Raw genomic sequence first — 11,201 nt, 5'->3', positions numbered from 1 at the left:
TCAGACGTGACTGGAATGACTCAACAATAACATTTTACAAAGAAGGAAATTGAGGCACAGAGAGGGGTCATGAACTTATCCAGAATGGATGTCACAAGCTCAGGATACTATGCTGGTCTTTGGGCAGGGCACCAAATCCAGCAATCTTTTCCGTACAGCACGCTAGACATGTGTCTCATTGAAATGAGATCACATTTGTAAAGTGCAAGGCCTGGCATACCAAAGGCACTTCAGAAATGCTTGTTCCCTCCACTTCCTCCCCCTGCCTCATTCAAGTCAATAAATATTGATTGAAGGCTTTTGTGTGCAAGGCACCAAGATCAGGCTCTGGGAATACAAGGATGTTTCCCCTTGTTTCCTCTTCTGTCGGGAGCCTAGAGTCCCTGTGTAGAGCACCTAGAAGTATGTGTTGAAATGAATACTTTCCTGCCATAGCATCAGAGGCTTTAGGGCTGAATAGGACCTTAGGGATCATCCAGTCTAACCTTAATATACAGGGGAGGAAACTGAGACTCAGACATAAGGGGATGTGTGGAAGTAAGACCCTTCTGGGGACTTCCTGCAACATCACATCGTCTCATGTGTGATGAATATTCTCTCCCTGGACAGGTCCTTAAACTGTAGTTTAAGGACATCTATGAGCTGGAAAGTATCCCAAGAAGGTAACCAGAATGACATGCCACATAAGGAACCAGGCATGTTTAACCTGGAGAAGAAAGCCTGGGGGTGGGGGAATGGAGAAGGGGAGGAACAAGATGACTGCTTTTAATATTTGAAGGGCTATTATGTAGAGGAGGGATCAGACTTATATTCTTCTCAGTTCCAGAGGATGGAACCAGGAGTAGTGGTGAAAATGACAAGATGGCCAATTTAGGCAGAATGTCAGGGAAAACCTCCTAACCATGTTGTTGTCAAATCATTTTTTGTTTGTGTTCAGACTCTTGGTGGCCCCGTTTGGGGTTTTCTTGGCAAAGATACTGGAGTGGTCTGTCATTTCCTTCTTCAGCTCATTTTACAGATGAGGAAACTGAGTCAAACAGAGTGAAGTGAATTGCCCAGGGTCACATAGCTAGTAAATGTCTGAGGTTGGATTTGAACTCAGGAAGATGTGTCTTCCAGACTCCAGTACCAGGGTTCTGTGCACTCTGGTGCCACCTAGCTGTCTTCCTAACAATGACAGCTGTCCAAAATGAGTTGCCTGGAATAGGGGGTGGGTTCCTGGTCCACTGGAGGTCTTCATGGATGACCAACCACTTGCGGTTATGCTATAGTGGCCATTCCTTTGGTATACGTGTTGGGCTAGAAGGCTAGAGGGTCCTTTGTCATCCTCCAATTCTGAGATTCGCCAGCTTGAGGACCAAGCCTTGCTCTTAGTAGCTGGCACACGTCATACTCACAAGTACATGTCATACTCACAAGGCATTTTATGTGCATTATATCATTCGATCCTCACAGCTCCTTGTGATAGTAATTGCCCCTTGCCTTTGTGTTTACAGGTGATGAAACTGAAGTTCTCAGTTGCACTCAGCTCTTGTCCAGGTCTTCTGATTTGTCTTCCTGGCCCTAGGATATCAGAGGTGGGGGGTGCCTCAGCAATCAGCCCAATCAACCTCTCCCTCCCTCTACAGCCCCCAGCCAACTCTCAGCTTATTTCACAAAGGAAGAAATTGAAGAATCGGATATGGGAAGTGATTTGCTCCAAGTCACAATGCTTTGACAACAGGGCCCTAGCCTGTGTCTCTTTGCCCTGATTTTTACGCTCTTTCCGATACCACACTCTTCCTCAAAAAGAGAGTTTCAGAAACCCACAGCTCCCTGATTTTCTCCCTCCCTTCATAGTGCCTAGCATAAGGCTAGACACATAGGGCATAGAATTTTGAAGAGATATTAGAGATTATTTGATCCCATCCCACCATTTTACAGATAGGGAAACTGAGGCCCCAAGAAGGGAAGAGATATGCCTGAAGTTACACTGCTAGCAAATGACTGAAGCAGTCCTTGGATTCCAGGGATATGTATTCGTTACATAGGGTGGGGTGGTGTTTTCCCCAAGAAACGAAAGTGAATGAGGACAATTTGGCTTCCTGGCTCTTTGCAGCTGGAGATTGGATGGGGGAGGGAGGAGGAAGCCAGGCAGGATTTAGAAAGCTGTACAACGCAGCACTGGTGGCCTCTGACTTTCATTTCTCGTAAGAGAACGTCATGTGATGATATTGGTCTGGGAGAGAAAGGGGAAGTGAGGAGAAGACAGAGGAGAAATAGAGTCCAGAGGGTCATAAAGAGAGAGAGAGAGAGAGAGAGAGAGAGAGAGAGAGAGAGAGAGAGAGAGAGAGAGAGAACTCAAGAGAGAGCCTGGGGAGGGAACCAGTTGAATCTAGACCGAGCTGGAGGGATAGGGAGAAGGAAAAGGTGACAGAGAGGGAAGCAAAACAGCCTGACAGCCCGAGTAGGTGGGCTTGGGCCTGGACCCTGGGAAGGACAGGTAGATCACAGTTGGGAGTGGGTGGGTGAGTATTTGGGTGGGAGAACCAAAAAGGGAAAGGAGCACTTTGAAGAACAGGAGGAGGACAGAAAGAGTGGGAAAAGAGAGGAGAGAGAGAAGAGGGAAGAGGGAGGCAGGGGAAGGGCAGAGTTGAAGACAGGAGAAGGAAAGAAAAGGGAAAGGAAAGGCAAGAGGGAAAGCTGGTTTGAGTGTTTAAGGTGAGGCAGAGAAGGGTGGGAAAACGAGGCAGGATGAAAGGCTAGAAAGGAGTCAAGGGAGCAATGGATGGGGATGGAATGCCCGGGGAGCAGAGGCCCCTTCTGGGCCCCACCCAGAGGAGCCATGGTCCAGTGGTCCAGGGTCGCCGGCGGGTCGCGTGTGTTGCAGTGCTCCTGGCTGAGATGCTGGAACGAGCTGCCTTCTTTGGCATCTCCTCCAACCTCGTGCTCTACCTCAACAGTCTGAACTTCAACTGGGATGGTGAGCAGGCATCTCGGGCCGCCCTGGTCTTTCTGGGGGCTTCCTACCTCCTATCCCCCATTGGGGGTTGGCTGGCAGATGTCTACTTGGGCCGCTATGCTACTATCATCACCAGCCTCCTTATCTATTTGGTCGCCTCCTGCCTGTTGCCCATCACTGCCTTCCCTGATGGCCGGAGGACCTTCTGTGGGGAGATGCCAGCCTCCATCATCCAGCCCTCCTGCTCTGCCAAGGGCTGCCAAAGGGAGTCTCCCAGCCCCTATTGTGCCCCAACCATGTACGGAGGGCTTCTGCTGCTGGCCCTGGGCATCAGCTCCGTCAAGGTCAACCTTACATCTTTTGGTGCTGACCAAGTGAGTAAAATGTGCAGGGAGAGTGTGGGGCGGTTGCGGGAAGGGAAGGTCCTGAAGCAGGAAACCAACTGTTTGGTTCATGGCCTATTACTAAACATTTCTAAGAGATACAGAAGGAAAGCAGCAGTCACCTGTGCCCCCCCCCACCCAAGATCCCCAGGTCCAGTGGTCTAGCACACTGAGTGGAGTTTGGCCCATCCCATGGGAGAGACCAAGATGACAGTGCCCAATTCTCAGTGATATCAAGAGCCTCTGGGGCTGGGGTTGCTTAGATCACCCTGTGGAATGGGAGGAAGCAATATTAAATGCCTGTTAAAAAACTGAATTAGAGAGCCATGTCAAGTTGGTAGCAGTCCCACATCCAGCTAAATCCTGGGGGTCCAAAGAAAAACAGGAAATGGTACACACTGAAAAAATGAGATTTGTCTTCTCTGTGAAGTCTTTGTGGGACTCCAGAGGAATCGTAAAATGAGAGAATGCCCAGACGTGGGCACCCAGGACAATGAAGCAATCTCAAGTTGAAGTCAAATGGGGGGTCAGTTGAAAGAACTGAAGATGTTTAACTAGAAGAAGAGAGGAAAGGGGGAGATATGAGGGCTGACCTCAAGGGCTCCAAGGGCTGGCCTACAGAGAGGGATAAAACTTTTTCTGCTTGGTCTGCAAGGCAAAATGAGGAGTCAGGAGGGGAAATCACACAGAGATGAACTTGGGCTTGAGGTCAAGAGGAAGCTTCTTGGTCATTGGAAATTCCTCAGTCCAAAAATGGAAATGGGTTGCCTGGGATCAGTAGGCTCCCCTTACCCTCACTGGGGGCAAGAGAAAATGCCCATTTGCTGGGTATGTTTAGAGAGATGTTTGTTCAGACACAAGTTGTGTTGTCTAATCTCGGAGGCCTCTTCCAGCTCTGAGGATCTGGGATTCCACAAAAGGATGTTGTTTGAGAGCTAGGTTTGGTTCAGGTGGACTGGCACAGCAAAACTAAGTGAGCTGGGAGGCTGTCCTTACTGCTCCCTGCCATCTCCTTTCTTCTGGACTCTGAGGTCTGGTCCTTCCTCAGACAGTCCACATTCTAAGGTCCTTCTAACTCTCATATTTTGCTCTAAGGTCCCTCCTAGTTCTGACATGCTGTAGTGTTCTAAGGTCTTCCCAGATCAGACAGCCTCCATGCTAATGTCCTTCCAGACCCAATATTTTGGGTTTTGAGGAAACCCCCATTTCTGAAGACCCTCTGTACTCTGATAGTCTGCAAGTTTCTAAGTGTATTTTTGTGATATGGAGAGAGAGACAGTGAGAGAGTCAGAGACAGAGATAGAGACAGAGAGAGAGAGACAGTGAGAGAGTCAGAGACAGAGATAGAGAAAGAGAGAGAGAGACAGAGAGAAAGAGAAGATGAGAAGGCATCATAACTGCACTGTATCTGAGGTCAATGTGGTGAGAATCACTTTGTCAGGCTCTTGGAGCAGAGCCAAAGGCAGGAGGGGGGAGGTGTTGAATGAAGGCAGATATTCGGAAGCCTTGGCTTCCCAGGTCCAGAGCACTCAGCACTCCCAGAGCTCTTCTGTTAAGACAGGAGCAGGAGGGGGAAAACTGATAGATTTCCCTCTTTGGTCAGACCTTACAGACTCTGGTTCTCTCCTCTGAAATAAGTACCTTGCTATGTAATTCTGGGCAAGTCACTCCCTCTCTCTGGGCCTCAGGAGACCCAATAGGCCCAGCTCCCCTCATACAGAAAAGGCTCCCCGTTCCCCTGGGTTTCAGTGAGGGGGGTTGAAAGGAGTGAGAAAGGATTTACTATGGCTACAAAGAAGGGATGCTGGTGGGGGGTGGGTAGGCAAAGGAGAGGGGGAGCATGGCTGTCTCTCCCTGGTTGGCTTTGGGCACTGGGGGCAAAGGCAGGTGCCCCCCTTCCTGCCCCACCCCTTCAAGGGCAGGCCACATGACACTCTCCATTATGATGACCTTGCTCCTCTCAGACACTGGAGTCCAGGTGGTCAGGCCCCTGACATCAGAGTCCTGAGTCTTGTACTCCAAGTGATGGAGACCCCACACTGGCTGGGGCAGGTCACACCAATGCTCAGTGAATGTCCGCTTGGCCCCAAGAAGGTGGTAGAGTAGGTAAAGTGGCACACACATGCTAGATAACAGCACCTGTATCTCTAAGATGAGAATAGGATGGGAGGAAAGGGTTAGGGCTCTCACCCTCCTGATCCTGGCTCAGGAATATCAGGGAGGAGTCTTAAACAGCATAGAGATTTTAGAGGTGAGACCAATATGCCTGAAGACCTGTTGCAAATATGACCCCAGCTTTTGAATGAAATAATCTTTGGAATGCATCATTACAACAGTAGACCCATTCCTGGAAGGCGGAGGAAGTAAGAAATGGGAGATTTGCCTTCTCACTAAAGGTGCCCTTACTCTGGGCTCATTCAAACTCAGTTCAGACCTAGGGGTGCTTGACCTCTCAAGAGGGAGATATAGCTTTCTTGAAGTCTCTGGCTTTTTGGCCCCTGCTCCAGAACCCTGGGGAAAATCACTGAGGTTTGCTTCATGTCTACGATTTCCCCAAAAAGGAGGTAAAAGCTACTCAATATACAATAGAGATCAGTTATAGGACAGCTACTTTTTCACAAATACAAGACTGCTTATAACACAAAAGATTCCTAAGTACACACTGACCAAAATTTAAAAGAGGGGAAAGGAATAAGCAACACTTTATAAATACCATCTCATCTGATCATCACAACAGTCCTGTGAGGTAGGCATTGTTATTATCCCCATTTTACAGTAGAGGAAACTGAGAAAGACACGTTAAATGACTTACCCAGGGTCACACAGCTAGTAAGTGGCCTCAGGCACATTTAAACTCAGATCTCCCTGACTCCAACTCCAGTGCTCTATCCACTGTGCCACTTAGATGCCTCAAAACATGATGTGGTAAAATAAGATACAGTAACCTATAATGCCTATATAATAACCTATTCTTTTCTGAAAAGCAGTTAATTAAAATATTAGAGCACAGAACACTTAACCTGATTGGTGAATAGACATTTCACCTTCATCTCATCTCATTGTTCCTGCCCAAATCCCTCAACGTCCATGTCTAGCAAAGCAGGCCAGGGCTATTGATGGCCATCATCTCCTCTAAAGAACATTGTAGTAGCATCTCCCCCAGTGTGTCCAGCACTGAATGAGGCACCCAAGAGCTCCTTGAATCCAAGAAGTTGTCTTCCAGGTTGAAAATGTCCATCTCAGGATCACTGTTTGATCACCTATGTGCAGGGAGACAAAGTGGAATAGGCATTGAGAATCTCTCGATCCTCCACCTAGGCTCACCTAGCTCACATGTGATGCCAAGTACATGCTACAGCTACCATATGTGAGCAGTGGTCATAGGTATTCCCCTCCCCTGTGAGTGGTGAGAGCAGGGGGTGGAGGGAGGGATAGAAGAAATAGAAATGAAAGGAGGGATGGAAAGAGAGATAGAGTGAGAGAAGGGTGGGAGGAGGGATAGAAGAGAGAGAAATGAAAAGAGGAAAGACAGAGACAGAAACAGAAAGAGAAGGGAAAGATAGAAGAGATAGAAATGAAAGGAAGGATGGAGAGGGAGGAACAGACAGACACAGAGAGACAGAAAGAGACAGAGAGAGAGGAGAGATAGAGACAAGAAGAGAAGAGAAACAGAGAAAGTCCTACTTTCTGGACAAAAGAACAAAACAAGAGCATAAATTCTCCCTCCCTTTAAAATTTTCTGAGTGGGTGGCTAAGTGGTCAATGCTTGCTGCTGTCACAGGACTATGGGACTCAAAGAAGACTGTTTAGTCATCATCCCAAAGCACAGGTTCTTCAATGCTTGTCACATGAGGCGCTGGAAACTGGCAGGAATCTGTGCCTGACCAAGCAACCCTTCTGCAATACATCCACTTGAAAAATTCCATTGAAAAGGAATCCACCATTTCCCAAGGCAACCCAATCCCCTCTGGGCTAGCTCTGAGTATCAGGGAGTTCTTCCTAACAACCAGCCTTAATCTGCCTCTTTTCACACTCCCTCCCCTCCATTACTCTTGGTTGCGTCTCCCAGGGCCAAACAGAGCAAAGCTGACCCTCCTTCCAAAGGACAAACCTTCAGATACTTGAAGGTGGCAACTATATCTTCTCTTCTCTGGGCTAAATATCCTTGGTTCCTTCTCTGATCTATCTACGTCTTTGTAGACCTTGAACTGTTCCTGCCACCCTCTTCTGCAGGTCCCCCAGCTTTCTTCTGTCTTTCTGAAAACAGTGTCTAGAACTGAGGTCATTCCAGAGCTATTAGCTAGATTCACTCTGGATGGGTCTAACCTGCAGTCTAGCAGTGCATGTTCTAGGGTAGTCTAAACCAAGCTCAAGGATTTAACTAAATCTCTAAGGGGTTATGAATCTATAATTAGTGGTGATAAAAGCTCTATTAGAGACCAGCTCAACAGCTAGTGGGAAAAAGGAGAGTGGGATTTGAGGAATTAGAGTGAGGAGGGACCTTGAAGATTATCTTGGTCAAATCTATCATTGTGCAGATGGGAAAACTGGGGCCCAGAGAAGGAAAGGACTTGCTTACATGTTAATGCAAATGCTAGTGCTAATAATAGTATTTCTCAAGTTGCTTAAGTTTTACAAAACTTTTTCCTCATTATGACCCAGTGAGGCATGGAGCAAGTTTTGCAGATGTATGAAATTTGAGGAAGTCAGACCATAGTTAATGGTTGGAAAGATGATAACTCCCTTTTTTATGGTGCTAGAATGTTTATGGAGTGGGAGTGAACCCATCTGGGGCTCACCCAGGCAAGCATATGTTGAAGATCACCATTACCACGTGCTGCCATCAGCCCTGGGCTTTGGGCATGTTGGGAATCTGTCCAGAACAGAAGTTATTTCTCCTTCTTATAGCCTCCTGAGGGGGTGGCTCATGATGGCTCAGTTGCCAACAATCTTCAATGTCCTCCTCTGGTCACAAAGGGCAATCAAGGATTACAAAGCATGAGTGTTTTTCCATTGAGACAGATCCTACATCCCTCCCCATGGAAACTGAGCTTGCCTCCCCAGCTCCTTGGGGTCCAGCAGATAAGAGCTCCCTCTGGGCATCCCCACTGCACCCTCTGAGGTAGAAAGTATAAAGGTCGATTTTATAGAAGAGCCAAATGAGGGCCAGAACAGTGGAGCGATGTAGCAAAAGTCACACAGGCAAGTGTCAGATGAAGAATTTGGATGCAGGTGGCTGGATCTTCAAGGCCAACACACCACTTCCCCGTGCATCCATACTTCCTTGGTGGGCAGACTTGGGCATCCCAATGGCCCAAACATTCTGAGAATGCATTGTAGAGGAAACAGCTCAAGACTTGGGATCAGAAGCCCTGTGTCTAGTCCTGGCTCCAGCAGTGATCAGCTGTGTGTTTCTGGGCAAGTCATTTCCCTTCCTGATCTCAGTTCCTTATCTGTTGAATGGGGATAATAAGACAATGCTTTCATTGGGTTGCTATAGGTCAAGCAGCTATGGGATTATGAGTGTATGAGTTCTCAGTGGCAGCAGGGTCCCCGTAGTCTAGTCTTGGGGAGTGAAAGTATCCATATTCTTTATGGATAGAGCTTGCCAAGAGTCTGAAAGGGTGGGGCAGTAAAAAGGCTGTAGGAAGGTTGATATTAACAGCTGAACACAATCACATACTCAGAAGAGGAAGTTGGTTGGTTACAAACTAAGGGAGGTTGGTCCATGCCCTCCTCTCTGGCACAAGAAGGTACCCACATGTAGTTGTGTTAAGATAACAGGTGATACAGTAGATAGAGGACACAGTGAGCTAGAGTCAGGAATTCCTGAATTTGAATCCTGCCTCAGACACGTACCAGCTGTGTGACTATGAAGAAATTACTTATCCTCCTTCAGCCTCAGTTCCTTCATCTGTAAAATGGGGATAATCCTAGGACCTACCCCCCAGGGTGGTTGTGGGGATCAAGTGAGATAATATGTGTAGAGATGATTATCAAAAGCTTAGCTGTTATAATAGCTGACATTTAAGTAGAGGCTTTCTTACATGATCTCCTTGGAGATTCACAAGCCTATAAGGGGACAGGGGTCCTGCAGGGATTCTTAGCCTGAGTTTGCAGAAGAGGAAGGAAGACCACAGAGGTCACACACAGCACAGAGACAGTCAGTGTCAGAAGTAGGAGTTGAACTCAGGTCTTCCCAATTCCAGGTGCAAGATGTGGGGATGCTGCATAAATACTTTGCTAGTCTCCACAATGTCATGCTGCCTCAGTACCACAAGGAACAAAGGTTGGAAGGGCAGACTGGAGTATGGCAATGTGCACTAGGAGCTGGAGATGGGGGCTTCGAACTTTATGAGCTTCCACCCCCTCACATCTGCCTCCCTTGCCCCTGGTAGGTGATGGACCTTGGCCGAGATGCCACCCGACGCTTTTTCAACTGGTTTTATTGGAGCATCAACCTGGGTGCTGTTCTGTCCCTGTTCGTGGTGGCCTTCATCCAGCAGAATATAAGTTTCTTAGTGGGTTACATCATCCCTGTGGCATGTGTCGGCCTTGCCCTGTCTGTCTTCATCTTCTCAGGCCCTGCTTTCATCACCAAGCCCCCCACAGGCAGCCAGGTGTCCTCCATGCTGAAGCTTGCCCTCCAAATGTGCTGTCCTCGGTGCTGCCACCGTTTGGTGAGGTAAGGTGATCATTCTGGCAATGATGATAAAGGTAGTGATGCCAAAAAACTCAGGATTATAGCTAGAAGAGAATTCTGAGACTATCTAGTGAAACCTCCCTCATTTGACCAATGTGGAAAATGAGGCCCAGAGAGCAGAAGTAACTTATGGCCTCATAAATAGAGAGCTGAAAAGTACTTCTGAGGTCCTCTAATTCAAATTCCTGATTTGACAGAGGAGGAAACTGAGGCCCAGAGAGGTTAAGTAACATACCAAAATAAGAATCAGTCAATCAATCAGCAAATATTTATTAAGAATCTACTATGTGCCAGACTCTGGGAATACCAAAACAGAAAGTGCAACAGTCTCAGCCCTAAAGGGCTGCCTAAATATCCTACTAACAAAAACAATGTATACATCATTCATAGTCTTCCTTGGAGACCAGAAGTGTAATGTTCCAAATCTCATGTGGGTGGGCCCTAGCAGCTAGGGGTGGGTGTGGGGAGGAATCAGGAAAAGCTTCATGTATGTAGAAAGTGGTGATTGAACACAGTTTTGAGGGAAACTAAGAGTTGTAAGAGGCAAAGGTAAAGAAAGAAAGTATTCTCTGGATGGAGAACAGGTAGAGAGATCTAAGGTGGGAAATCATGTGTGAGAGGGCAGAGAGAAAGTCAGTTTTGTTAGACAGTAGGAAAGCAATCCATGCAAATCTGGAATGGCGGCTTGGAACCAGGTTGTAAAGGGCTTTAAAGAGGAATTTGTACTTGAGACTAGTGGCAATGGGAAACCACTGGATTTTATTGAAAAATTGGAAATTTACTTTGAATGCTGTGTGAAAAATAGATTTAAAAAGTGAAGGCTCGAGGCAGGAAGACCAAAAAGGAAGCCATTGCAATAATCCAGGTGAGAAATTATGAGGTTCTGAACAAGGGTGATGCTTATGTGAATAGAGAGAAGGGAGATGCTTGTGAAGGTAGAAGTGTCAGCATTTGATGACTGCTTGGATATGTGAGATGAGAAAAAAATTGAAGATGACTGGGCTTGGGACCTTGGATGACTGAAGGACAGTGATAGCCTCAACAGAAATAGGAAACAGAAATAGGAAGGGGTAGGTGGCAGGTTGATTTGGGGATAGAGACCATGAATTTTGTTTTGGAAAAGTTGAGTTGGAGGTACCAGTGGGACATCCAGGGAGAAACATCCAACAGGTGG

The 11,201-nt window shown here is 47.2% G+C and overlaps 1 protein-coding gene and 1 long non-coding RNA gene across 3 annotated transcripts in view; one reads left to right on the top strand and one right to left on the bottom strand.

The window, feature by feature from the left end:
* Nucleotides 1–2,122: 2,122 nt before the first annotated feature.
* The window catches only part of SLC15A3 (solute carrier family 15 member 3), a 27,780-nt gene continuing 18,701 nt past the window's right edge, over nucleotides 2,123–11,201 (top strand). For both annotated transcript variants that reach the window (XR_011973703.1, XM_072638790.1), the window contains exons 1-2: nucleotides 2,123–3,315; nucleotides 9,723–10,009. Coding sequence is in view for 1 of the 2 variants with exons in the window: in XM_072638790.1 (XP_072494891.1) it covers nucleotides 2,764–3,315; nucleotides 9,723–10,009 (839 nt within the window). In the remaining variant the exon portion in view is untranslated. The remainder of the gene's footprint in view (nucleotides 3,316–9,722; nucleotides 10,010–11,201) is intronic.
* The window catches only part of LOC140524392 (uncharacterized), a 14,437-nt gene continuing 9,232 nt past the window's right edge, over nucleotides 5,997–11,201 (bottom strand). Inside the window, exon 2 of the long non-coding RNA XR_011973704.1 lies at nucleotides 5,997–6,584. This is a non-coding gene — a long non-coding RNA (uncharacterized lncRNA). The remainder of the gene's footprint in view (nucleotides 6,585–11,201) is intronic.

The sequence above is a fragment of the Notamacropus eugenii genome, chromosome 2 (assembly GCF_028372415.1).
Source record: "Notamacropus eugenii isolate mMacEug1 chromosome 2, mMacEug1.pri_v2, whole genome shotgun sequence".
Lineage (NCBI taxonomy): Eukaryota > Metazoa > Chordata > Mammalia > Diprotodontia > Macropodidae > Notamacropus > Notamacropus eugenii.
This window is presented reverse-complemented; position numbering and strand designations above follow the sequence as displayed.